At 36.2% G+C, this 25,173-nt stretch overlaps 1 protein-coding gene across 3 annotated transcripts in view; it reads right to left on the bottom strand.

Moving 5' to 3' along the window:
* SMG1 (SMG1 nonsense mediated mRNA decay associated PI3K related kinase) overlaps window positions 1-25,173 on the bottom strand; it is a 66,449-nt gene that overhangs the window by 2,958 nt on the left and 38,318 nt on the right. For all 3 annotated transcript variants that reach the window (XM_032197280.1, XM_032197282.1, XM_032197281.1), the window contains 36 exons: window positions 24,930-25,077; window positions 24,398-24,557; window positions 23,575-23,695; window positions 22,713-22,961; window positions 22,135-22,419; window positions 21,014-21,158; window positions 20,607-20,745; window positions 20,071-20,301; window positions 19,796-19,973; window positions 18,834-18,995; window positions 18,321-18,538; window positions 17,967-18,121; window positions 16,764-16,986; window positions 15,699-15,945; window positions 14,864-15,093; window positions 14,042-14,290; window positions 13,508-13,646; window positions 13,310-13,419; window positions 12,093-12,311; window positions 11,480-11,670; window positions 10,685-10,857; window positions 10,009-10,288; window positions 9,044-9,316; window positions 8,690-8,924; window positions 7,925-8,151; window positions 6,517-6,667; window positions 6,237-6,426; window positions 5,539-6,008; window positions 4,396-4,533; window positions 3,321-3,473; window positions 2,802-2,981; window positions 2,353-2,580; window positions 1,705-1,916; window positions 1,399-1,505; window positions 503-682; window positions 302-408 (listed from right to left, as the gene is read on the bottom strand). In XM_032197280.1, the coding sequence (XP_032053171.1) occupies window positions 302-408; window positions 503-682; window positions 1,399-1,505; window positions 1,705-1,916; window positions 2,353-2,580; window positions 2,802-2,981; window positions 3,321-3,473; window positions 4,396-4,533; window positions 5,539-6,008; window positions 6,237-6,426; window positions 6,517-6,667; window positions 7,925-8,151; window positions 8,690-8,924; window positions 9,044-9,316; window positions 10,009-10,288; window positions 10,685-10,857; window positions 11,480-11,670; window positions 12,093-12,311; window positions 13,310-13,419; window positions 13,508-13,646; window positions 14,042-14,290; window positions 14,864-15,093; window positions 15,699-15,945; window positions 16,764-16,986; window positions 17,967-18,121; window positions 18,321-18,538; window positions 18,834-18,995; window positions 19,796-19,973; window positions 20,071-20,301; window positions 20,607-20,745; window positions 21,014-21,158; window positions 22,135-22,419; window positions 22,713-22,961; window positions 23,575-23,695; window positions 24,398-24,557; window positions 24,930-25,077 (7,103 nt within the window). The remainder of the gene's footprint in view (window positions 1-301; window positions 409-502; window positions 683-1,398; window positions 1,506-1,704; window positions 1,917-2,352; window positions 2,581-2,801; window positions 2,982-3,320; window positions 3,474-4,395; window positions 4,534-5,538; window positions 6,009-6,236; window positions 6,427-6,516; window positions 6,668-7,924; window positions 8,152-8,689; window positions 8,925-9,043; window positions 9,317-10,008; window positions 10,289-10,684; window positions 10,858-11,479; window positions 11,671-12,092; window positions 12,312-13,309; window positions 13,420-13,507; window positions 13,647-14,041; window positions 14,291-14,863; window positions 15,094-15,698; window positions 15,946-16,763; window positions 16,987-17,966; window positions 18,122-18,320; window positions 18,539-18,833; window positions 18,996-19,795; window positions 19,974-20,070; window positions 20,302-20,606; window positions 20,746-21,013; window positions 21,159-22,134; window positions 22,420-22,712; window positions 22,962-23,574; window positions 23,696-24,397; window positions 24,558-24,929; window positions 25,078-25,173) is intronic.

Here is a 25,173-nt window from a genome sequence, read left to right as displayed (position 1 = left end):
TTACCAAGAGCTATGTAACAAATGTTAGCTTACTCGTGTACAAAAGACCATTTTATCAGATTCATTAGATCATATAAATCTGATACAGGAAACAAAAACATTGGATAAAAATGCAGCAATACATGGGAAAAACATACCTTCACTTGCTTTGGAATTTAAATAGCATTTAAATTCCAAATAAAATTTAAATATCTCTAAAGGGACCACAAAAGGATTTCAGTCTTTAAGACATAGTTCATCATGCATACACACATACTTACTATCAAATATTTAAAGCAAGGACCGGTACTTTCCAACTAACCTGTTCAGCAACAGACATTCTCCTGTTGGGATCCACATCTCGGCCCTCTAACTTGGCTTTGACTCTCTTCCACACGCTAACAGCATATGAATTCCTTTCCTGCACAGCTAAAGGCACAAAATAGAATTCAATTTTACATTCCTGCATAGAAGCCAACTGAGGAGTTTTTGCTGCTGTTGCCCACGGTACTCCTTTATTTACCTTTTCCTGTTTTAGGGTCCCTGGCTGTCTTTTTGGGACTACAGGCAACACTTTTGCCAGTTCCTGGGACTGTGCTCGGAGGAGTATCTGCTGACGTGGCAAGATTTTTCTGAATTAGCTTTCTTGCATTCTGTGACATCACCTCTGGCTGAGTTTTCTGCCCCGTATTGCTACGTACAGCTGTGAAGGAAGTTAATAAATCATTTAAAATAGATATTAGATACAAAAAAGCACAATTAAATGTGTACCAAATGCAGTTATCAATACTTCACCATAAACAAATGCACTTTATATGTGTAGTTTAAACTGTGCACCGCTTCCCTCTTATCATTTTCTAATTTATTTTATAATTTCTTCCACTTTACAGAATTAAACAAGAGGTTTTATTCTACTGCAGAACATTTTCATTAAGCATGTTTTAATGGGATCTTTCAACCTCTCAAACTAGATTGTTTTATACAGTTCTAAAATGGAGTTATTGCTCTTGATAGAAGTCAGGAACTTGTGTTTAGTCCAAATATTCAGAGTAGAGTAAGTTTTTAAACAGGAAGAAATATGTACTTCAGAGGAAGTTTATTCATGTTTATAACTGCAAAGAAATTAAATTATTTTGGACACGAATACATTTGTTGGGTGTCAGGATTAATTCTCAAGTCACTATACATTTTAATAACTTCAACAGGAATTGTAGTTCAGTTTATATATATGACAACAGGTTCTGTGTATTCTGGGCTTTGTGGAACAAATCCAGATCTCAAAGACTAAGACCAAATGGTGCAGAATGACATGAATTTTATAGGCTTATATAGTCTAATAAATTTTGAAATGCAGTCCTCATAAAAAGTTAATTCCCTCTCTAATAGGAATTCCTAATATTTGTACTTCTTCAATATTACCTGCAGCAAAGGTTGGTTGATATGTAGCAGCTGATGTTGGGCTTGAGCATTCATTTGATGTATCCGTGACTAAGGGTGATGCAAAACTCACTAGATTATTGTAGACACTAGAAAACACAATGGAGTCGATAAAAACACATGGAACTAAAGTTATTGAAAACTCAAAATGAAAGTTATAAGTCAAACTTAGCAAAAAGATTTCTGTATTTTTAAGACAACCACCAACTATGTACTCCTTGTTGCATTTCTGCTATATGCAAATAGATTTAAATAACGTCTTCAGCTGACAGAAGGTGACTTTCTTACCTTTGGCTCTGTGTTTTTAGTTCTTTCAAGGTGGGAGTTATTTCCTGCAGCATTTCAACATGTTCCTGACTGCGGACTTGACCCATAACCTGAACTAATGTAAACAGAACTGTCTGAATATTATCTTGCCATGATTTATATTCACCCAAGAACTGCCTAACACTATTCTCATAGGGAACATCTTCACCATCTGCCAAAGCTGCTTCTTCATCCTGCAACAAAGATGTGCAAAAAGATTAAGTACTTGCTATATCTTGGCAAATAGAATGAAACTGAACATTTGTTAGCCTTATCAGTTTGCCATTTGACTACAAATAATCATAACTTTCAGTAGCTATATTTCAAAACAAATTTGAAAATGATTATTTTCCTGATGAAAAGCCAAGAGGATTTTAAAAGCATAAAGAAAATCTTTGAACAGATGATGAAAAAGGGTTTAATTTAACCAGAACCCGATTAACCTAACTCCAGAAATAAAAGCTTCATAACATTTATTTAATCTTTAAAAAAATCATGTCTTGAACTCCACATGCATGAATGCATTTCACTGTTTTTATATACTTCAAAAAGCAAAGTTACTAGTGCTATTTTTCTTCAACTGTACTGACATGGTTTTGAGCAAAAAGTTTAATAAAGTTTCAGGCATACCTTTGCCATAGCTTTCAGTAGATGCTTGACATCTCCAAGTTGTCTATTATGACCCGTGAGCACAGTTTTAATACTATCCACCAGATTCTGAATTGTTTCACAAACTGTTTCTATTTGTTGTTCTCTCTCTGTCTGTACTGTTCTCTGTGTAGATATTTCTTGGGTCAACTGCTTGTGAGCTGAGTGAAGCCATTCAGAGCTGCCAATAGGATGTTCAAGACCAGTGCCCTAAAAATAAACAGAAATATTTCTGTATCTCTATCCAGAGATAAAATTCAATTACTGTGTCAGTGCCACTGCCAAGTGTTTAGCAGGTGATGGAATAGCTGCATAATCTACAACCCATTAGGAGGTACGCATAATATTAACTTCAAATGAAAGACAACATGGAGAACTCTTAATTATAGCAATTCTGTAGAGCTACATATTTTGTTTTGATTTTTACTCACCACTCTCTGAAGTAACCGAAGCTCCAGGTCAGAGACTGAGCTGTTGAACTGTGATGCAAACGAACACATTTGTTGACAGCGTTTGAGAAGTTCAAATAATGCAGCATCAAGATTTAAGGCTTCTGCTGTTCTAGTACGTAAACTTTCAAAATGGATGATATTACTGCAGAGGAAAGTAACCTGAAAGTCAAAGCAAGAGTGAGAAAGAAGACATTCCAGTTAAGCTGCATATTACACAAACTGTATTTGTTCCATATCCTTAGGAAGGAGAATTTTAAATATAGAAGTAAAGCCCCTCTGTTACAGTAACAGTATCATTTCAGGGTAATCCAGCCCCTTGGCAGCTCTCCCTTATATGATTCCCATTGCTTTTAAAGTGGGATTCCCAGAAGTATTTGGTTATCTGTGCCTCCTCTTTAAATGCTGATTAGGCAAAGTATCTGCTACATAAATCAGTTAATCTCAAATAGGAAACGGAAATTGAATGCACTTATCAAGTGTGTACTACACATATAGTACCTGACTTGCTCTTTGACTTTCTTTCAGGACAAGGTTTCTTCTTTCAGCAATAGTGGCATCAAAATCTTGCAAGACTGGTGCCAGTGCAGGATTAGCACCTCCTGCCCATTTTAAACGCTGCTCAATACTTGCTTCAAGTGCTGCTAGTTTCTCCTGCAATGGGGGAGGAAAAAAAAACACAGGCATATATCAATATGTATCCACTATATCATATTAAGACTAATTTAAAAAGAAATTATGCATATGCAGCACAAGCAGATACATTTGCAAACCCATATACTTAAAATACGGAGGCATTCATTAATGACCAATATTAGCCTATGCTGTTTAAAGATTTATTTTCAATACACATCAGAACTGGATTTGATTGTTATGGAAATTAAGTCACCTGTCTACATTCTACCCAGCCAGAAAAGAAAACACACAAAAACAAGTTAGAGTAATCACATTTCTAGATTAAAAATTAGATAAAAATTCAAGGAGTCCTAGATTATTTTACAAATAAACTTCAAAAAATTATTAAAGGATCTTCACAACTAAAATCAAAATTACAATTCAACAAGCTAAACAGTATACATATATATTTTTAAAACAATTAAACTACCTATGTTGCTGATATCCGAAAGTCTAAAAAGATGAGTCAAGCCAGAGCATACAGAAATCTCAATAGAGTAAGCGATTTGCCCGGACCTACAAATGAAGTTTCTGACACTTGATTGCAACAGAAATAACAGTAAGGATGACTTAAGTCTGATATTCAAAGACTAGGTGCATATCAGCCTTCAGAATCAAGTGGTTTTTTATGTATCAGGGTTTTTGCTCATGAAATGGTATTCCAGAGAGAATACTGTGTATTAGGAGACAGCAAAACCAAATAATGTAGTAGTACACATAATCAGTGCAACACTACACAATCAGAGCATGACAAAGTAGATTGGAAAAAACAATGAAAATACCACAAATTTGTGCTTTGAGAGCAAGAAAATCCAGAGGTGGCAGATAATCTTGCAGCAAGCACATGGTTAGAGTCACACTCCAACATGCTACTGAAAAAACTCCCCAGAAACAGCCGTACCTGGACTGTTGCGATTGAAGCTTCAATCTGACTGAGTGTATGAAGTTTCTTCTTCATGCTGGCTAAAATTGCAGAACGAGGTGGAGGAGTAACAGAAATGGCTTGAGGGCGACTAATAAGGAGATCTTCATGTTGCCACTTTAAGAAAAAAAGAACAACACTTGACTGTCAATAATTGTGAAGCAAAGTATGTTGCAATGAGCAAACAGTAGTTCTAGTACTCTGGCACACCTTTTAAAATGCTCTTATAAGAATTAGGTGTCAGAAGACAGAACCAGAACATTTAAAATTTTAAAACATTGAATACTTAATTATGTAAGTAGTTGTGATCCATGTTTTGTTTGCTTGGACACTCTGATGACCATTAATCAGTCATTAACTTAATAGGAGTTGTTTACTCACATTTCTTTGATCATCAATATTTGGAAACAATTTACTTGTGATGCATAACAACCAAAACAGACAAATTTTCTTACCAGTCTATGAAATGGCTTAGTAATCACCTCGGACAAAGCCTCTGACCTTAACCTACAAATCACTATAAAATCAAGATCATTGATATTACAATACAACTGGATACCAGCATAAAGTTCAAGGTATACAATGGTATTTAACTAAAGTCTCAGAACAATGCTTTCAGGATCAGTCCTGCTACTATTTATGTTTTGTAATGAGGCAACCAGGGGAGCAAGGAGAGATTTCACACATTAAGACTTAGAAGAAAAGGAAGAAGATGACATTCAGCAACACATACCCTCTGTTTTAAGCAAGCTCCTTCTCTACAGTCATATTCTATATTAAAAAAAAGGCAGGAGGGAATAGGACAATATTGCTAGTACGAAAGCAAATGTATTGCTTTTTTTCTCCTAATAAAAGACTTAATGGTTACTGAAAAATTGTATTCACTTCAAGAGAATTTTCACATTTGTATCTTACAAGACAGGAAGTCTTCCAAAGAAACTAGCTGTAACACTTCTCCTTACATATTTACAGAATAGTCTAAAATCTGAGTGTGATAAAATCCATAAAAATACTCTAAAGCTCATTCAACAAAATATATATTTCCTGTACTGCTTAGACACAGTAACAAAATCTCATTTTCCACAGGTACAATCTGGAAATAAACACATGGTGTAGTCTTACCTGGAACATGGCAATATGCAACTGCACTCTCTGAAGACTGGTCTTGCAAGATGAAATACTAGTTTCAAGTCTGCGCACTAGATCATGCTTCTTCCACGCTGTATCATATGAGCTAGCTAATACTGTTGCCCTGTTCATCACCAGCTGCGAGAACTTGCCAATTTGGATATTGTGCTCCACAGCTTTCTTGCACAGGTCATCCACAGAAACTTTGCTTTCTGCTCCAAAGTCTTTAGCTTCTACCTGAGCAATGATATCTACACCCAAAGCACTGATGAAACTGCACAAAGTAAGTCCCAAAGCTTGATTTGGAAGGCCAATTAAAAGCTGTCTCACAAAGTCAGCTGTAAAAGCCTTGATTGGTTTAGCCATTTGGTCTTCACTAAAACAAGAATTTCTATAAAGGGCTTTCACATTGACAATCTGTACAGGTCCATTTACTGCATTCTGGTCTTCAAGGGAACTGATTCCTTTTAGAAGAAAAGAAACATTTTTGTTATAAACATTGGATGCATCTAGAAAAATATTATCAGACATAAAACCAGCAAGATTACAGGAATTTATTTTTAACTTCTAGGTACTTGCCATATATGAAAGGGGAGTTACAATATAAGTGACTCTCATTTTGTGTTCTCCTCTAAAGAAAATGGGATGAAGAGTAGACAAAGTGATGCTGCGTATTGGTAACATGCACTTACCTGACAATGTTTTTGAGAAGGTACCACAGAGTCTGAAGAATTCTTTAATTGTTTGTAATCTCTTCAGAAAGAAAATTTCCTCTAGAACTTGTCGATTGTTGTCATCATCAAAGAAGTTAACTTGAGTGCTGCGGGCTTCCCTAATTATGTCAATCTTACGCCAAGCAACAGGTATTTCCATCTTGTTTAGCTGAGCAATGTAAAGGAAAAAAAAAGTTCTGATTTATAAAACTCTAATACTCCTGGCTTAAAGAGTACTTAAAAAAGAACAAATCAATACCTTTTCAATCAATAAACCAAATGCAGTTTCCACTTGAGCAAACATTCCATCAAATGCTACCAAAAGCATCTGACCAGCTGACATTTTGGGAGTTTCATCAACAGAACCATTCCTTGGCTGAATCAGCTCACCATACTGCGCATGAAGTACTCTTAAAATAAAGATGTTTTTAAAAGAAAGAAGGAAAAATTACATGTTTTTACTTAGTCTCCAACAAATAAACAGAAACAGGATTTTCTCAAACTCATTGTTCCTACAGCTAGAGCAGTTCAGAATTAAGCTGATTTTTTCCCTGGGCTCTTTGTCCTCCCCTTTTCCATATGATTCTGCACATGAGTTCTAATGCTGGACTTGTGAGAACAGTCAAGGATGTTATGTAATACAGGACTGTATTAAAGAATCAACTATAAAGTCAAATGATAGGTAGAGGATACAGTCTACACTTCCTCTGAGCATGGTAAAAAAAATTAGGAATATTAAATAATGCAAATATTACCTTTCCTTCCTTAAAAACAAGTACTGACTTTGACAATGTACACATATATAATAGACTGAATGACATATGGGCTAAAAGGGTGGAGGATGAGATCTTAGGTTATGGCTGAGATGGTTTAACAGCTTACCACTCCTGAAAGGATGGTCTTATCCTCTCCCTCCCTTATATCACTTCTGACCCTCACCTACCAAGATGAGCAGGCTTGCCAACAGGTTAAGCAGGAAGAAAATTAACTTAGAGGGAAAATAATAAATTGTTTTCAATTGGTATAGCAAACTTCATTATACCGCTTATGGAGCCACTGTAACTGTCTCAGAGGAAGCAGCAAGACCACTCCTTTAACTCAGCAGGAAGCTTTTGAATCAGCTCAGTTGACCAGCAAGCACTTTTCCCAGAAAGGTACTGTCCCACATTGTAAGATACATAGGCTTTTGTTTTGTTATTAAATTAAGTCACTGATTCATTATGCAAAAGCTGCTCTCCAAAGCTCCAGATGAGAGGAGAATGCCATAGCTGCATAGTGTCAGAGTTACAAGCTCTCCTTTTCACAGGTTTCTCCCACAAACTAAGGGACCAGTTTCTATTTCTAGCATCCCTCAAAGATTTCATGCAAAATCCTAACTACAAATTATGGAAAAAGTCAATTACCAAACAACTCAAAAGTCTATCTTAAGTAGATGTAAATGCTCCTCTTACCATAAACTCTGTTTAGCCATAAAATCTATGCATACATGTGTGTAGATAAATGTATGTACATGCACCCAGAGGAAACGTACACATTTTAGATGCTGCACTTTGCTTAAGGTATTTTTGGGCAAGAAAAGTCTGCACTTCAAACAATCAAATTCAGACAAACTAACATGATTCTACTGTCTTCATTCTCTCTCGTACTAAAAGTACGAAATTACTTACCTTGCAACATCAATGTAATGAGTATGTGTTTCTTCCTCTAAACCCATAGCTGCATTTCTTAAGTAGGCTTGAAGAGATTCAACCAGCGTTTGCAAAGGGACCCCATCAGTTGTTTGTTCAATAAGGTTATCTAATTCATGGAGCATACTTTCTAAAGTATACTCTCCTTTCATTAAGCACCTAAGCGCTTCAGGAAAAATAATCTGCCGGAAGTTTGAGTTCAATTCCTGTTGGAAATTCAGCAGGAAAACATAAGAAATCTCCACTCTTCAAAAAGTATCATATGCAACAGCTTTCTAAATTCAGTATTACACCTGCAGTAAATATCTACAATCTAACATGAGGTTGGTCAGTCAAGGGTCTTTTTTTTTTCCCCCTCATGAACAGTCAGGGATATTGTTCTCTCTAAATTTAAGTTTAGCAGCAGATTTTAACCACAACATATTAGAACCCAAACTAGCGCAAAGGTCTAACATTTGCACAATGCAGCAACAATTACTTCAACAGCAACAGCAGCAATACCTTACAGCAATCCTCAGCAGAGGATTAGTGGTGTGTAGACCAATCACACTTGGCAAATCAATTTTATAAAACGACATAGTTGCACCATAGAAAAGAAAACGTGAGCAAGTTAAGTTACTAACTGCATGATTTGATAAACTGTCTGGACTAAGCAAGGAAAAATAATAAAAAGCTTTCCAGAGCTTAGAAGGCCTAGAAGGTTGAAGATGAGGGAAGAAGATATTACAGAAAAATAAGTATCACCTGAAGTGAGATGTATACTCCATTAGCTAAATGAACAGCTTCTGATGCTTCAACTGGGTTAGGAATATCCAAGTCCTGGGGTACAAGATGACACTGCTTCAGCAGCTGCACAAGGCATGTGACATTCCCACTCATGCTGCAGAGCTCCTCCAAGAACCAGGCTCCGTCTCTTGAAGTTAAGTCAACCAGCTGCTCTCCAGCACTAGATGCTGCACCTTCCATCATTAGATTTCGCCTGGACAGATTATAATAGATGATCTGTCTGATACTGCATTCTCCACATAGCTATGAATATTCCTTTTACGGGGTCTCAAGCATGAATGCATACAGAAAAATTCAAAACGGGCAGCTCACCTTGTCAGCGTACAAAGAGCAGAGATGATAACACTTGCTAAGCTCAATGAGCCCTCCTCTCCATTTTCATGGAGGAAAACTTTTATGCAACGTTCAATTTCTTTCAGCTGCTCTTCACAGACAGGTACAGTAACTGCTTCCTGTTTCAAACGCTCCACCTGCCTGATAAGCCTGCTATTTATATCTGCTGCATAGCGCTGCAGAGTCATTTCTGTTGCAGTTATGAACTGGCACATACTTGGAGGTGGCTGAGGAGCGTACTGCATTTCATACCTGTAAAGCAAAAATACAATGACAAAATTTGCCCTTCTCAAGCTCTAGCATGTTGCATTCTGCTCTATGGGGAAGAAAAATACTCCACATCTGAGCAGTTACTATATCACCTCCTTCATATCAAATCTGAAATACCACAGCAGTTGACGGCTACCGAAGTGACACTGTCATAAATTCACTGTGCACCTTATTTCAAAATTATTTGCAAGGAGAGGCCAAACAGTAGTCATATGGACAAAGGAGGATCAGAAGGTAAGGAATAGGAAATAAACGTGTTTCTTGAACATAATCTAGATCTTGCAAGCTAACCAGTAATAATTCTGAACTGGCCTTGACTTCAGGAGGAAAAAAAAATGCTTGAAAGCTTGACATGAGAGGAAAATAAATTTTAGTTGATTTAAGTGATTTTTAAATACTGAAGTTCCTAAAAACCCCAAATACCACTACCCTAAGGCCTGTTTAATACAGGATAACGTCACTGGGTTTTTCTTTCTGTGGTAGACAGATTAAACTCCAGAACAGTATTTTTAATGCAGTTTTTTGTCTCTCCTCAGACTTCCAGAATTACAACTTAATCTTGTTCTGCTTTATAATTAGATTAATCCTTGCAAAAGCATTTAATTGAAAAATTGAAATCCTCAAGTAGCTTGACAATTAAGTTCTTCAAACAATCCGTTATTCTGCCAACTTACTTCCTAAAGATATCCTGACAACGCTCTATTGTCATGTTACAGATAAGTTCTTCCATCCAAGTTTTCCACTGTTCTATTCGGTGCTTCTGAAACACAGCTTTTGGATACTGAAGAGCCACTGTTGCATAGTTGTGCAATTGTTCAAGACAACCACGTAGAACAGATCTTCTCTGCTGCAGAAGAGCACCAACCTCCCCTTCTAATTGCTCACACTGACTGATTAGATGTGCCTGGCCTGCATTTTGCAGAAATGCTGTTGCTGGTACATAACTTGGAGGACCTGTAAAGACAGACGTTTGAAAATTAGGTTTTACTTATCTTTGAAACATACAAGTTTTACAGCATACAAATACTAAGCATTAACATCATTAAAAAAATAACAGTCTTTTACCTGTGGTAAAGGAGGAATTAAGATTTCATATTGGTAATTTTGATCTCAACACAAGTGAGTAATCTCATGTACAGCTAGGGCAAGATGGACAAGTTGCTTCAGGCAGCTAAGAAGAGAAACCTTGAAGTGCTCTAAATCAGTCTTTGAAGCACTCCATTTTTTCATTTCATATACACAAGTCTTTGAGTATCCTCTAATTTAAAGGCCAAGTCTCCTGATATTAAAGTCCAGTTATTTTTCAAACCACTAAGACAAACAAAGAAAACCACCACCACCACTTTATACCTAGGTCCATTTGCGTGCTGATTTCTTGAAGCAGACTTGCAAGTTGTGTTGCCTCTAAGTTATTGAAAGCAGCTTGGTAATGTGTTATCCACTGCTCAAATTCATTCAACTTCACCTGAATTGCTTCCTGGACAGCTCTTTGTTGAGTCTGCAATTGTGTGTGCTCAGAATACCTGAATTAATGAAGCCAAAGAATCAAGTACTACAAGAAAATAGCACTTAGATATATTAAATACAAAACTATACTGAACAATACTGCACTAACTTGTTGACCAGAAAATTAATACATTCTCATCTATTACCTAAAAGTGTTGTTAATAATTGTGTTCCTACAAAACAACTGCACATGCATGTACACTTCCATGCAATTTTGAAATCATTGATCAATTTCAACTAAACTTGAAGAATAAAGTTAAGAATTACAAACAAATGCAAGAACTTTTGTACTATATATCAATAACGCATTTATTGAAATATGCATCTATGCAGTTAATCCAATGGTAGCCAGCTTTCAACATATTCTGTCTTGCCTTGTGAGTCAAATGTGCAACATGGAATGGCAGAGGTTATCCTGATGGAATTATACATAAGGTCTAGGACGTAAGAATGTTCATCAGGAAAATGGATTTAATAGTTCTTCTGTAAAAGGAACAACTTGTTTACTGTAAAAATAGCTTTTATCCAGCTATTAATCTCTTTCAAACACATATTTTTAACACTTAGCTTACAAATACATACTAAACTAACAACTACATTACTATTAGATTTCCAACAGAAGCCCTAGCTCAAATGTACCTGTGCTGAAGTGTGTGAGAGGGATGATCCACTCCTTCTGCACCTTCAAGAAATTCTATCTCCTCCAGTAGTTTTCCTTGCAATTTTTCTACATCTGTCAACTGTTCTTGCAGGTTCAGATACTCTTCTAAACTACTGTCCAATTTTGGAAGCACAGCCAGCATTTCATCTCTGTTCTTAAACCAGTTAACCTATAAACAAGATACAGAACTTAGAGAACTGTACTTAATTCAAACAGTAAGAGAAAATGTATGACAGCACTTAACTTCAGTGATGTAGTTCATCTAGGACTACCTCCAGTGCCACAGGTCTAAAGCTTAAAGGAAATTATTTAGATGGCTCTCTCCAAGCATCTATTTTTTCTACCCCTAGCCTCAGGCCAAACATTAAAAAAACATGTTTTATAGTTAAGCACACAAAAGGGAAAACTAAACACTGTCAAGTTCCATACAAGCACCTCCCTAAAAAACAAATGCTGTTTAGCTCAATAAATTTTGTCAAATACTTCTAACAAATGACCACCTGTTTCCAGCACCCTCAAATACAAATAAACCAAGCGTGAGCACACAGGCTACTTCAGTTATGTAATCGAAAAGCATTTTAACGAACTCACCTTTATCTCAGCCACTCTTGAAGAGAAGAGACTACGTGTAATATCTCTTTCCATTTCTCTTTTGCTTTGTTTGTTTTCAGCCTGCTGGCCACCACCACCATAGACAGCTCCTGCAAATCCTGCTTCACCTCCTGCTGTCCAGTCCACCAGAGGATCATAAACAAAAGCTTCAAGCAACGTAAGCAAAGTCTCTCTCCCACGCCGCATGATATGAAGGACCTGTACCATGTATTTTAAACAGACTCATTTGATTTGGAGTTATCCTTGCAGAGGAGTGGAATTTTGCATTTCAAGTACCATGTTTGAATAGCTACAGATATCCATCAATTATTCCTAAACACCTCAAACACAGAAAGAGCACCACAGTACATACAAACACAACTAACCTGTACTAACATCACTAACACTAAAGTTTGCATTCTAGCCTCCCACACAAACTCTAGCAACAGCCACTTGAAGAAAACTCTTTTGTTCAGAGCTTTAAAAAAAAAAAAAAAAAAAAAGAACAACCTTCTGTCACATTTATAAAAGAGTCCTGAAAAACTTCAAGACATTTAATCTTTATTCGTTTGGTGTCAAACAGTAAGAAGATAACCATGCTCATGTCACATCCCTTTTGTCCTCCCCCCACTACCTTTTTTTAAAAGTACATCTATAAGGCTAAGCCACAAAACAGAAAACTGTCACAGCCACAACTCTTATGAAAAGCTACCTTATCTACTTAGCATGGATGAGAAAATAAGGAAGATAATAGCAAGACTGAAAACACCTTTAGGGAAAAAAAGCAAGCCCTGGAATGCATTTGCTAAGACTTTATATTAGAGCTCAAAAAAATATTCCCTTTATGTGGCATGAATCAGTATCTTCTTAAATTCCATTCCGTCTGAATTCTTTTAGTAAACCTGAATATCATCAGAAATTTACCAATAATTTTAGCTACTTAGTAGTAGTAATTCACTGAATTTACATAAAAGAATATAGAGCGAACAGTCTAGTTTTGGGCCATTACGTTTTCTTCCAAGTTCATCTTAATCAAACTACTTATATTTGATGAAAGTGCATATTTAGCCAAGTATATATTCCAGAAGGGTAAATCAACCTGGTTATCAAGGCTTCTATTAAGCATTCTGCTGTTGATACATAAAGGTATCTAAGACAATATTTGATAGCCCTCTTTTTTTTTTTTTTTTTTTTTTTTTCCAAATTTTTGAGCTTACCTGTTCACAAGAAAGCCTGAAAACCCCTTCTACTCCTGTCACTCCAAGTGCTGTTTCAATATTGTGTGTCATCCGGAATGGAACCTTCTCTGGTACCCTAAGGCTTTTCCCTTTAAGATAAAATTTTAAGTTGTTTCTTTTAATTACCAGGAAAGGAAACCTTTTATTAGAATAACATAAGGCATTTTTTTAAATTACCTTTTTCAAAGCAAACATTATAATCTATGTGGACAACTTCTCCTGTAGTCATATCTATAAGAACATTATCCAGATGTCTGTCTCCAAGACCAATGATGTAGCCAACCATGGACATAACTGCAGTGGATCTTGCATACGACTTTAAAGAGAGTTTCAGGAAAAAATTATTTGTGGGAATCCTCTGCCAACACACTGGACTGACTACCATCTTAAAACATTATTTTAAGTGTAAGACAAATCAAAACCAACTTTTTCCAAGCTGTTTTCTATTTGATATCTTACAAGAGTTTTCATTTCTTAGGCTGATAAACCTAGTTTAATACTGCAGAGCTATCAGGTATACACCCACTTTTTATTCCAGATGGTACAACTACAACACTTCCTACCAACATTTCACGTTACTTGAAACTTCAGCAGTGCTAGCTCACCTAACTCAGAAGCATGAATTGATTGAACACATCCCAGGCCTTTGTTGCCCCTCATCCCATTCAAAGCACAACCTTTAAAAGGCAACAGATAGTTGTTGTAACTTACCTGCGTAACTCTCCACCATTCATCCGGTGTAGTACATGATGACCAGAGCTCTTTAGCTAAGAGATTTGGGGGAGTTGCTTCCATCAGTTCTTCTAGAACGGCCCTCATAACATTCAAGGGCCAGTCCCGACGTGACACATCAAGACTAAGCCCAACAGCCTTTAAAGCAGGTCCGATTTTACTGTAGTAAAGTTCACTGGGCCTAGGCACTATTCCAGGATTCTGAGGAGTCTGATAAGAATCCTGAGCCTAAAGGAGATTAAAAAAATGTTAGTTTACATATCACAGCTCACATTAGCACAGAGAAGTTTCCAGCATTCCACATGAGAATAACATGAAATAAACTCTAACAACAATGACTTCTATGGCTCAGAGAATTATTTTCAAGTTCAATAGTTAAAAAAAAAAAAATCAAGATACTGAAAACACTACATTTTGGCCTAACTTTACTCTTGCCAAGGTCAATTTTGGAAACACCACCATAAAAACTACACTGAAAATGGAAAAGGAGTGGAGAATGAGATATGAAATTAAAACAGTTTAAACCAATTTTAACTATTTGTTTGAAAACAGTTCTCCTTGAATTATCATGACAGAAAAGTATATATTAGATACTGTAATACATACTGTAATACAAGATATATACGCAATTTCTTTGACATCTGGTAAAATCCCAAGAGATATAAATACACAGAACCATTCTGCTTAATTGTGAACAAACCCCACATCTTTTAAAACTGTGCTGTTTAGAATTGCAGAAGCAAATGAGAATAAATGCTGCCCTTCTGATTTGTCCTGGATGTCAGAGAATACTGCCATTACCTTTTGTGCTTGTAAAGCAGCTTCCCGCTGTTGCCACCGCTTGTAAAGACCAAACAAAGGTGTAGCTCCATCCACCCACTGGATCAAGCCAGATCTTGTTCCCAGAGGTGTCACAGAGTAGTGCCTTGCATGGAACCTCGGTGTCTCTTGACGGTTAATGGTAGCAAACATTGTGTTCACAATTGATAAGAATTGCATGATTCTTTCATCTAGATGCAAGTCTTCCAGACCTGTGTTAATTTAATTTAAAAGTTAGTTTCTAGGCAAGAAGAATACCTTTCCTGAAGCTCAAAACTTAGTATTTTTTGAAATCCTATTTCATTTCAGACTCTGAAAAGCTTTATAAATTAGGCAGATTAAGGGTGAGTTGTTCAGCCTAAACCAAAATGTTGACATAGCATTTACATACTAGAATTGGTTTATCACAGCTGTCTGTGAACAGTACACACAATAACTAACACAGTGAATAGGTCTTTCCCTCATGGGAAAGGCAAGAAGTCTCAAGAATTCTCTTCTGGGTGCTACCTTAAGCTTCTGGAAAAGTGTGCCCAGATACTTTAATCAGTGTGCAGGCAAAACACACTGATGCTACCCTTGAAAAAAAGATCTGAAACAACCCTGACTTTCAACTTTGGAAGGCAAAAATCTTTAAATATGTATATATTTAAATATATAAATATATATGAGGTAGAACAAAGGGAAGAGTGAGCAGATGGACCAAACGTTTATTCTGTATTATGCAGGTAGATGCAACCATGCATCTTTCCAACTCCAATATGGTCTGTGTCGTTTGTAAAAAGAAACAGTAACTTGTATGAGAAAAACAATTTCTTACCTTTGAACAGATAAGGATAGTTCTTCCCATCTGAACCAAGGAAAAGCAGCTTTTTAGGTTTGGTTTTGGTAGGCAGAATTGTGATGGTGTTGCCCACACTATGAATTGTGACTGTGTCTCTGGTTGATACTTCTCCAGGGAGTGCTATTTCAGTGTTCATCATGGCAGCCAACCAAGGACTGATTTCTTCAAGCCGTAAAATATAACTAGCTCGTTTCTGTGCTCTTTGCTGCAAACTTAGCATAACCTATTACAAAGAAAGTTTTTGATTTAGGTTGAGGTTAACCTTAACAGCTAATATTAAAATGAAAAAAAAAGACATCTTATTTTCTCTTCCAGAAAGCATGGAGATTTTCTGAAATTGCTTTTCAACCTTGGCACCCTATTAATCCATTTATAGCTTAGGATGAAGGTGACAAAATCTAAGCATCCTTTAAGCAGCAAGTGATAAGCACCAAAGTCACAGTAAACCAAACTCCTCAAGAAGTTTGCTCCTGAATTTCAGTTGTGGACAAAGACAGCAACCTTCAGCAACATCCTGTTTATGTATCTGCACGCCTGCTTGTTCTGCAAAGCAGAAGGAACTACAAAAGAAGTCTGTTTGCAAACAAGTTTTATCAGGCTTTTTTTAAAAAACATCGGGTTGGCTATGGATATCCATGTGGACAACACAAATACATATTTGTGGTAGTTTGTTAGGGAACTGAAGAGAAAGAAGATAATGTAATTGACCAAAAAACCTGAAGCCCACTGCCCTTTTTTACTGACAGGATCCCATACATCAGAAGATGGAGAATTTTAAAAAGTAAAATAATTACACTGGCTAGAGAAATGCAATAAGGCAGACATTCGAGGCATCAGTACCATTCATTATAGAGTTAGAAGTCACTGTGCTTCAGCGTGAAGCATACCTATGATGATTGCAGAGGAGACAAAATTTCAGGCAGCAGTTTTGAAATGCCAAGACAATAGCAATACAATACTACGGAGAGATACAAGAAGCACATGCTGCAGTAATAGTGTGGAGAATCTCTACGTTATACTCTTAGTCTGCGTATATAATACCTCTTTAAATGGGAGCCAGCTGCTTCCAGGTTTAGCAGGATTCAAAGGATTCTTAAGTTTCTCTAGTGCATTTTCAATTGCTTCTCCGTAGTTATCCTGAAACCATTTCTCATGAGGAGTTTCCGCAGGAGCTGCAGTGATGCTCCGTACATGTTCCAAAGCAAATACAATGGGCTTCATTAGAGCTGTATGCTTTTCACGCATGATTGCTATCTTCTCCTCTCTATTAAAAAATAAAAATCCTTTTAGCTCCATTAAAACAAGTTACTTCAAAAGCAAAGCATTAAAATAGAGTGCAAATGAGACAGAATCACAGAATCATCTAGGTTGGAAGAGACCTCCAAGATCACTGAGTCAAAAAATTATCCCTCTACAATGAGGTCTTTAAGAATGACCATCTTAAAATGGAAAGCAGTATTTATTTCCACATGAAATGACTGTTACATGGAATCATAGTTTGTTTTTCAAACTGAAATTTTTGAGTTGTTTTTTTTTTTTTAAACCACTGGAGACCTAAAGGAGAAGCCCAGGGAGTTTAAAGCATCCTAAGGAACTAATTATCATTATTAAAAAAGCTTTTAACTACGAATTCCTGAAGATGTACCCCACCCTAAAGAAGGGGAAGAGGATGACTGATTGCCCTGTTCTCCTATCCCATTTCAGACTTCACTGTAGAATTCAAGAGGTGTTTTTAAGCTTAGCCAAGTGTCCAGTGAATGGCTTTCTTCTTCCATTAATCCATTCACAGGAGAACCCAGATAAAGACCTGCTCAACACTGAAAATCAAAAGCAAATTATGATGTTCTGTGTACTCCAACGATGTGCATTTACTGTAAACTCCAAACAGGTCTCACCCATCAACATGTTTGTCCTCATCTCAGCTGAGTCATAAGAAAAACTGTGGAAATGGGGAACTATAGGATCACAAACCACAACTCAATACGCATTGGGTTCTAACACATTATTACTAATGAAATCCCAGCACAGGCTCACAGACAGACTCTGTTGTTGCTTCTTGTTTCATTGGAGTACTGGATGTATGCAGCTTCAAAATGCTTTTGAATAAGGTCAGTAGCTTACAAAGCAGCAGCTAGGACAGTAAAATTTAGGAGCAACACTTGATCATTTTTTTGATAATATCCTTCACTATCAACAATTTTAGTTACTATTTTTACTTGAATTATGCAAAAAAAAAAGACCTACTTCCTTAGAGTGTTGTTGTTTTGGACCCTCTTGACTTCATCTTCCAGTTGTTGAATCCTTCTGAGGACATACATGTGCTGCTGCAGTAAAACTCCCAACCAAAGTTCATCCCACAAAACTGTAACTCTGCGCAGCTCAGCCACGAGCATCTGAACCTGTATAAAATAAAAATCCAATTACTTTTAAGAAGTATTAGTATGACTAATCATTGTATATGAACAACTTGAGAAAGATGACAGCCAAAAAGCACCTAAGATGCATCAAGTGCTTTCAGCAGCCCTACACAAGTAACACAAAGTACGTATTTTGTGGTTCGAAGTAAGAGCACAAGTAACATACATTTGGTTTATTTACCTGCAATACCATTGTTGGATTTGCAGCAGAGAGTTTCTCAACAATTTTGCTGTAACAGTCTTGCATCATTGCTTGATCTTCATTTAATCCAACCTTTGTGTCATCCTTACTGCTTTCTTGGGAAGCTGGGGGGCTCCCTCCATCACATTCACCACCCAACAGTTCTTCTCCTTGAATATTACCTAGCAAAGTAGGAATGGCAGAAGGAAGCTTGTTCCCTACATTTGGAAAAAAATGGAAATAAAGGATGTTAAAATATTACCTACATCAGGTGATACTTCATTTAATATCAGAATCCCATGTTATATCATGTACTTGGCCAATAATTAACAATAAAATTGAGAACTTATTTGCCAAACTGGTAAATCAAAATAAAAGGCTTCAGAAAGGTTACAAAATACCAAAGTTCTTAAGATAGAAAGTATCAAAGTCACTGAAAAAAAATAATATCACTTTATCCAGTATATTCAACATGGCTAAAATATTTTTGAACTTTTGATTTTTCCTCCTTACCTGAGGCCTGGGATTCACTGCTAAGTGAAATAGTTCCCACTATTGCAGGATACAGGATGAGATGCGGAGAATCTTGAGCCACTCGACAGAGTAGGTTGCAAATACTTTGACGAACGTAAACTTCTGGGTGATTGAGGCGGGAGAAGAGCTGAGGAATAATACCTTTATAAACAAGAAAAAACACACTGAATCATTTCTGAACACTGCAAATGATACATTTTTTAATTTTTGTTTTTTAAAAGCCTCTCATGCATTAAGAGAATGTAAGTGTCTAGTTTCCCAAAAGCTTCTCTTGGCTTTAAATAACGGTCTTTCACAATGTAGGCAATTACTTGCTTTCTCCTTCAACTCAAACAAGCATGACATCAGGTGAAATTTATAAATCCTTTAGTCAAACACTAGAAATTCAATTTCACACATTACATGTTTTATGATTTTTCAAAAAATAAGGGAGTCACACTAGTAGTTCCTGAAGTTAACGTAACCGGATGTTTCAAATGAATGCCTGATTTTGCAATAGTAGACCTCCTCCTCTGTTGCCTTCTAAACTTTGACTCAATAATGTTCTGTGGGAAAGTTCCTGATCAATCTGAAACAGTAGTGCAGTGACAGACAACTACTGAGACATCTGGCTTTAGCCACATATGTTTCTCTGAACTGTAGCTGGGGAAAAAAAACACATTATTTTGAGTGGTAAAATAATGTAATACTTCACAAACTACATTTTCTTTCTCCTTTCAATGTCTCAAGACAGGTGGAGAATCAGTGCTGTTTACATATTCTACAATCAGAATGCATGCCAGAAACTGGAAGAACACCATGAATAAAGTTATTTACTAGACAAATGCTTTCACTCCATGAAGTTTAAATCAAAGTTTTATGAAAGTGCAATGAATAACTTCCTGCTTATATTTAGTGAAGGCATGAAAAAGTAATTTAACAGCTAAGTAACATATACCTACCTCTCCAAGGAGCAGTAGGTGTAGTTTCTAGCCCATGCTCTAGATACTGTCTAAGTTCCCCAGCATGTTTTACAAGCAGCCGCAATAGTCTTAAGGTTGCCATCACAATAACATCATCAGTGCTTTGTTCAGAAGTATTTCTTAGATGCAGCCTAGGATCATCTTCATCAAGTGGAACCTTGAATGAAAGAAATACTTCTGTAAGCTAAGTATATAGTCATATAATCATTTAGAGATGTTTGCAACTGAACTTCGCTAATCAGCACGACACTAACCTGACCAGCATTGAGTTTGAGGAAAGTAAAATATGCACTGCAGGAGAGTTTATAGAGACTGAAGATTCTGTCTACAACTTTCCTCCACACTTTAATTAACCCTTCTGTTGCATTTTCATCAAGATCTGAAAGCCAGGGACAACTTGTTAACAACAGACGCCATATAACATCCACCATATCATCTTCTTCATTGTCTTCATTTTCAGTGATTTGTAGAGTCATATCTTCATCCTAAATGCAAATAAAAAGAGAACAGATTTTTGACTAAGTCTCCCAACCTTTTATATAAGCACATATTAGTTGCAAATCCATTTTTTTGTTTGGGCAACGCACCCAATTGCATTACATCACTGTCCTACCACAGTCCTTAGAACAGATGAGTTGCCACTTAGTTAACAGCTGGTTTCTTAGAAAACTTGTGCATTTATCTGAATTTTAACTACAAAGCAGTTACAAGTGTTAATACGAATGACAGCTAGAGGTAAAATAAGTTTCACAGCAAAGTTGAACGTTTAAGCAACCAAATTTACACTCACTTGAATCCCAGCTGGACGACACACTGCCTGACCGAGAATCCCATAGATTTTCTCTCTATCTTCCTCCGTAATGTTGTCTGGAAGCAAGCTCTGAACCTCAGATTTTTCCCGGGGCAGCAGACGAACACCTTCTCCCTGACTGTAACATGTAACAAGTTATTGATTCCCAGTATATTCATATTTGCAGAGCCCATGAACATTGTATGTAAAGAACTTCTTTAAGGATAAATCCTCATCCTAGAGCTCAGAAATAAATTTTTTAGAAAGGGCATGAGAAAATTACTAGTTCCCTGCTCACGTGTGTCTTCTGACTGCAGAGAACTGTAATAATAAATACAATGCTAGGTTTTATCTTAAAAAAGGAGAATCAATTATGCTGTATACATTTAATGTTAGAATGAATTTACCTGGCATTATCAACTACTTTACGGCCCCATCTATAAGCCCAGCTAGCTAGGGCTGCCCAAGACTTGGCCACTTCAGGTGCCTGTACTGAAGACAAGTGATACAGCTGTCCCAAGATAAAGTCAGGTTCTCCAACTCCAATATTTACTGTAACAAAACAAACAGAACGACATATTTTATGATGTAAAACATACTTCTAGTTTCCTCAACTTACAAAACAATAGCGAAGTATTATAAGTACATAGTTCTTTTTGGTCACGCCAGTTCCCAAAGAGTCAAAATTTCCAAAAAAAATTATTTTTCAGTTCTGACATTGGCTACAAAACACCAGTTTTCCATTTGCTAACAACCACTGCCTGTGCTCTACAGCTGTTTTCTCTTTCACAGAAAACAATAGATTCGTGACATCTAAGTGCAGAAAGCAGACTTCCATGAAGTACCTAAGGCAGCGTGTATGTTTACTTGCATATTTAATTTTCTTCTTCATCAAATCAAAAAGCACCAACTACTTGATATCTAATAACAGTTCTACAAATTCTGACCCTGGAAAAGAGGTACTGAATTATAGGTTAAATCCACTTTTAAACAAAGAAAGAATTATCTTGACATTTGAAAAGTCTGGCAAAAATTGGGAATTAGAGTGCACTTGATGCAACAAGAAAAACCTTCAGATTAAGCATAGATTAAAGATCACAAGAAAACCTAAGGTAAATACTTCTCACATTTATCAGAGTTTTCAAAATGTGTTTCAATGCTTAACCTAAAAGATCTCCTCTCATTCAAACTTTAACAAATGTAGAATCTGAAAGGAGCCAATCATAAAAATATTTTATATCCTTCTTCTATAAACAAATTCCAGTTTCTCGTTCAGGCACAGAATGACAAAAATACCAGAAGATATCATCTCATATTTTCTTCTTGTTACAAGTAAGTATTGTTTATTTTTATTTTTTAAGTTGTGGATACTTGCCTATAGACAGAGGCACACTGTTCGTATGCACATTAGTAAAATAAGTACATAAGTGATGGATTGCTCATGCTATCAATATAACTGGTGCTATCCCTTACTGGAACCATCAGTAACTATTTATCAAAAACCAAGGAAGCAGGAGAACACTTCTACCTGTAGATTCACTTTCAATCCTGGGATATTCTTCTTCTAGTGTATTAACAGCTGGGAGATCAATCAAAGTATATATGTTTTTAGACAAGGTAGACAGACCAGTGTGATTCTGCTGCTGTCGAGCTCGATATACTTGTTTCAACTGTCCTGAGATTTCTTTCCATTCAGCTTGAATCCATTTAGCCAGTGTAAGAATAGATTTAGCAACGGCATATTCAGCCTTGGCAGATTTGCAAAATGATATGGCACAAGAACTCAGCATTTCCATGGCATGTGTTGACTGACCTGCACATCATGAAAAGTGTATTTTCAGTAGTGTTTAACTTGATTCCAAACAAGTCTGAAATTCAGCATATTTGGATACAGCTTGTAACAACATAGTTTACAGTGAAAGTCTCTTTTAAAGTCAAAAATAGAAAGTAAGAAAGGATTGTTTGAAGACACTTTGAGACAACAGTTATAGGATGAAAGCAATTCCTAATGATACTGTCCTATTATGATTTACTCAAGGTCAGGGAAATTAGCCTGGTTATGAGGACAAGAAGATCAAGGATCTACAACAATTAGCAAAAACTCACCTGCTGTGTATAACAATTTTGTTTTCTCAATATCAAGTTCAGGACCCCATTTTTCATCTATCTGACCTGGTGCAGACAATTTTTTAAAGTGCTGGACTAAGTCTTGTGCAGTGGTGGTTTTTCCTAGCTGAACTTCACTGCATTGAGCAAGCAATCTTGTAGCTAGGGCAATATTTCCTCGCTTCCGTGCAAATTTTGCTGCTGTTAAGCCCAGCTCCATTAGATGACTCTTAATTGGGACTGTTGGTTCTGAAGAAGAAAGCAAGACATTCTAAACAAAGTTATTAAACAAACAATAGTTGTACCTGCAGCATAGTTTGTCCAATACGGCCAGCAGTTAAAAAAACTTGCTCAACCCTTATTTCCTAAAAATTCTTTAAGAAATTTCAACTATTTCATTTTTATCTAGAATATTTATCTCCTCTGAAACAAATAAAAACATATCCACAGACTGTCTGCTGGACAGAACTTTTGACTACAAGCAGTCTTTTCAATTAAGAAATATATCTGATCAACATTTTACTTCCATTACCTTTTAACAAACTGCACTTTTAAATCACTTTCACAACTATTTTAAAAATCTCATTGATAATATTGAGGCATTCAAAAGTGAAGCAATTAAAGCATGAAGAGATGAGCAAGCAAAGCTTGATTAGAAGAACAAATGCAGAACTTTTTTTAAGACAGTGTCTGCATTACAGTAGTAATTGAAATCCCTGGATATAATGCAAAACACTTACAAACCTTGAATTTAAAAAGGAATCTAAATAATACAAAAGGATGCAGATGCAGCTTTTAACAGAAGTTTTAAGTTCAAATTCTGCATTTACCTTTTGTAACACTAAAATAAGAGCTTAAATACCTTTAAGTTTTTCCATCAATTGATTCTGGTACACCGTGTACCTCAGTGCATGCATCCATGGTCTTACGTCATGCTGTTTGCACGACCTCAAAGCGTCATTGAAGAGAGGTATAAGACAGTCCTGAAAGAAGCATAAAGGTTGTATAGTTGTCACAAGAAACATTTATTAAGATGCATTTTCATTTGTTAAAACCAAAGGCCATTTTAGTTCAAAGTAAACTTTATCATCTCTATCTGTAGCCAAATTGTATCATTAACAAGTAAAAAAAAAATGAAGTAACTTTTTAATATTTGAAGGTTACTTTTATTTTGTTTTTAAAGCTTTGTTAGCTGTTTTTTAAAGAGGTTGATGTATTTATTCTAAATACAACGTAACATTCTTACCACATAGCTGTGATTTACTGTAAATGCAACTGAAAGAAATGACATAGCTATAGAAATAAGTCCAACTCAAGTTGAAATTAAAAAAAAGTCCACGGATTTCAGAAAACTAAATGAGACCTTTTTACAGTGTGATTGACAAGGGTCAAAGGAACGGGTCCCAAGTTAGGCTAGGGAGGTTTAGATTGGATATTAGGAAGAACTTCATGGAGACAGTAGTCAAGCATCAGAACAGGTGCCCATGGAAGTGGAAGAGTCCCCATCCCTGGAGACATTTAAGAGACATGGCACAAAGGGACGTGGTTTAATGCTGGGACTTGTTGATCTTGAAGGTCTTTTCCAACCTCAACAACTGATTCTACATTCCGTACTCAAAACTTCACTACATGACTATTCAATAAAAAATATTACTCAAATTTAGGTTTTAAACACATAGGCGTACCTCTGATGTCAGCCTGTTGGATACAGTGTTTTCTAAAGCAGAAGAACAGTACAACTGAAGAGTGCTCAACACCGGTAAAGACTGAGACACAGTGAGTGTGGAAAGTCTTAAAGGTCCAATAGCTATTCGTGATGTTTGCTTTAAATACTTTATAACATTTCTGAAATAAAAGTTATTAGAGCAGTTACTTTCATTAAACTATTTAAGAGAAAATGATTATACCAAAAATACTGAACACAAAAGCAAATTCAACATCTTAATTTGCATGATGATGAAATCTTGCAAAATCATGCACAAGTTACAATATGATACTACTGTTTAAACGACAAGAAGCAGAACTCAAAGAGCTAACAATCTCCAAGTTAAAGATCAATTTATGTCCCTCAGCCTAAGCTAGAAACAAACAATACCATAGATGCTGAAGTACAAAACAGTGTATGTTTTTCCACAGTTATGTTTAACAAACCAGAACAGCTTTTTACAGTAAAGATACTGTAAAGATACATTCATAGCACAGCACATTTTAACCTACTCAGATATTGACTGCCACTTTTGCTCCTGTTCTATGTGGTTTACAGCTGTTGCCAGACACACTGAACTTCTCAAAAGTTGTACTTCGACTGCTTTTTGAAGTTCTCTTGGGTCAGGACTTAGCATATTAGGAAGGAGCTTCTTCATGTCTACAAAGAGATTAAAAAATTGGAAACAACCAGAACTGCCAAATGTTGCAGTTTAAAAATGCATTTTTGAAAGCAGGGAACTTTGGAAATAAACCA

The sequence above is a fragment of the Aythya fuligula genome, chromosome 15 (assembly GCF_009819795.1).
Source record: "Aythya fuligula isolate bAytFul2 chromosome 15, bAytFul2.pri, whole genome shotgun sequence".
NCBI lineage: Eukaryota > Metazoa > Chordata > Aves > Anseriformes > Anatidae > Aythya > Aythya fuligula.
Note: the sequence above shows the minus strand (reverse complement) of the source record. Positions and strands in the feature narration are given on the sequence as shown.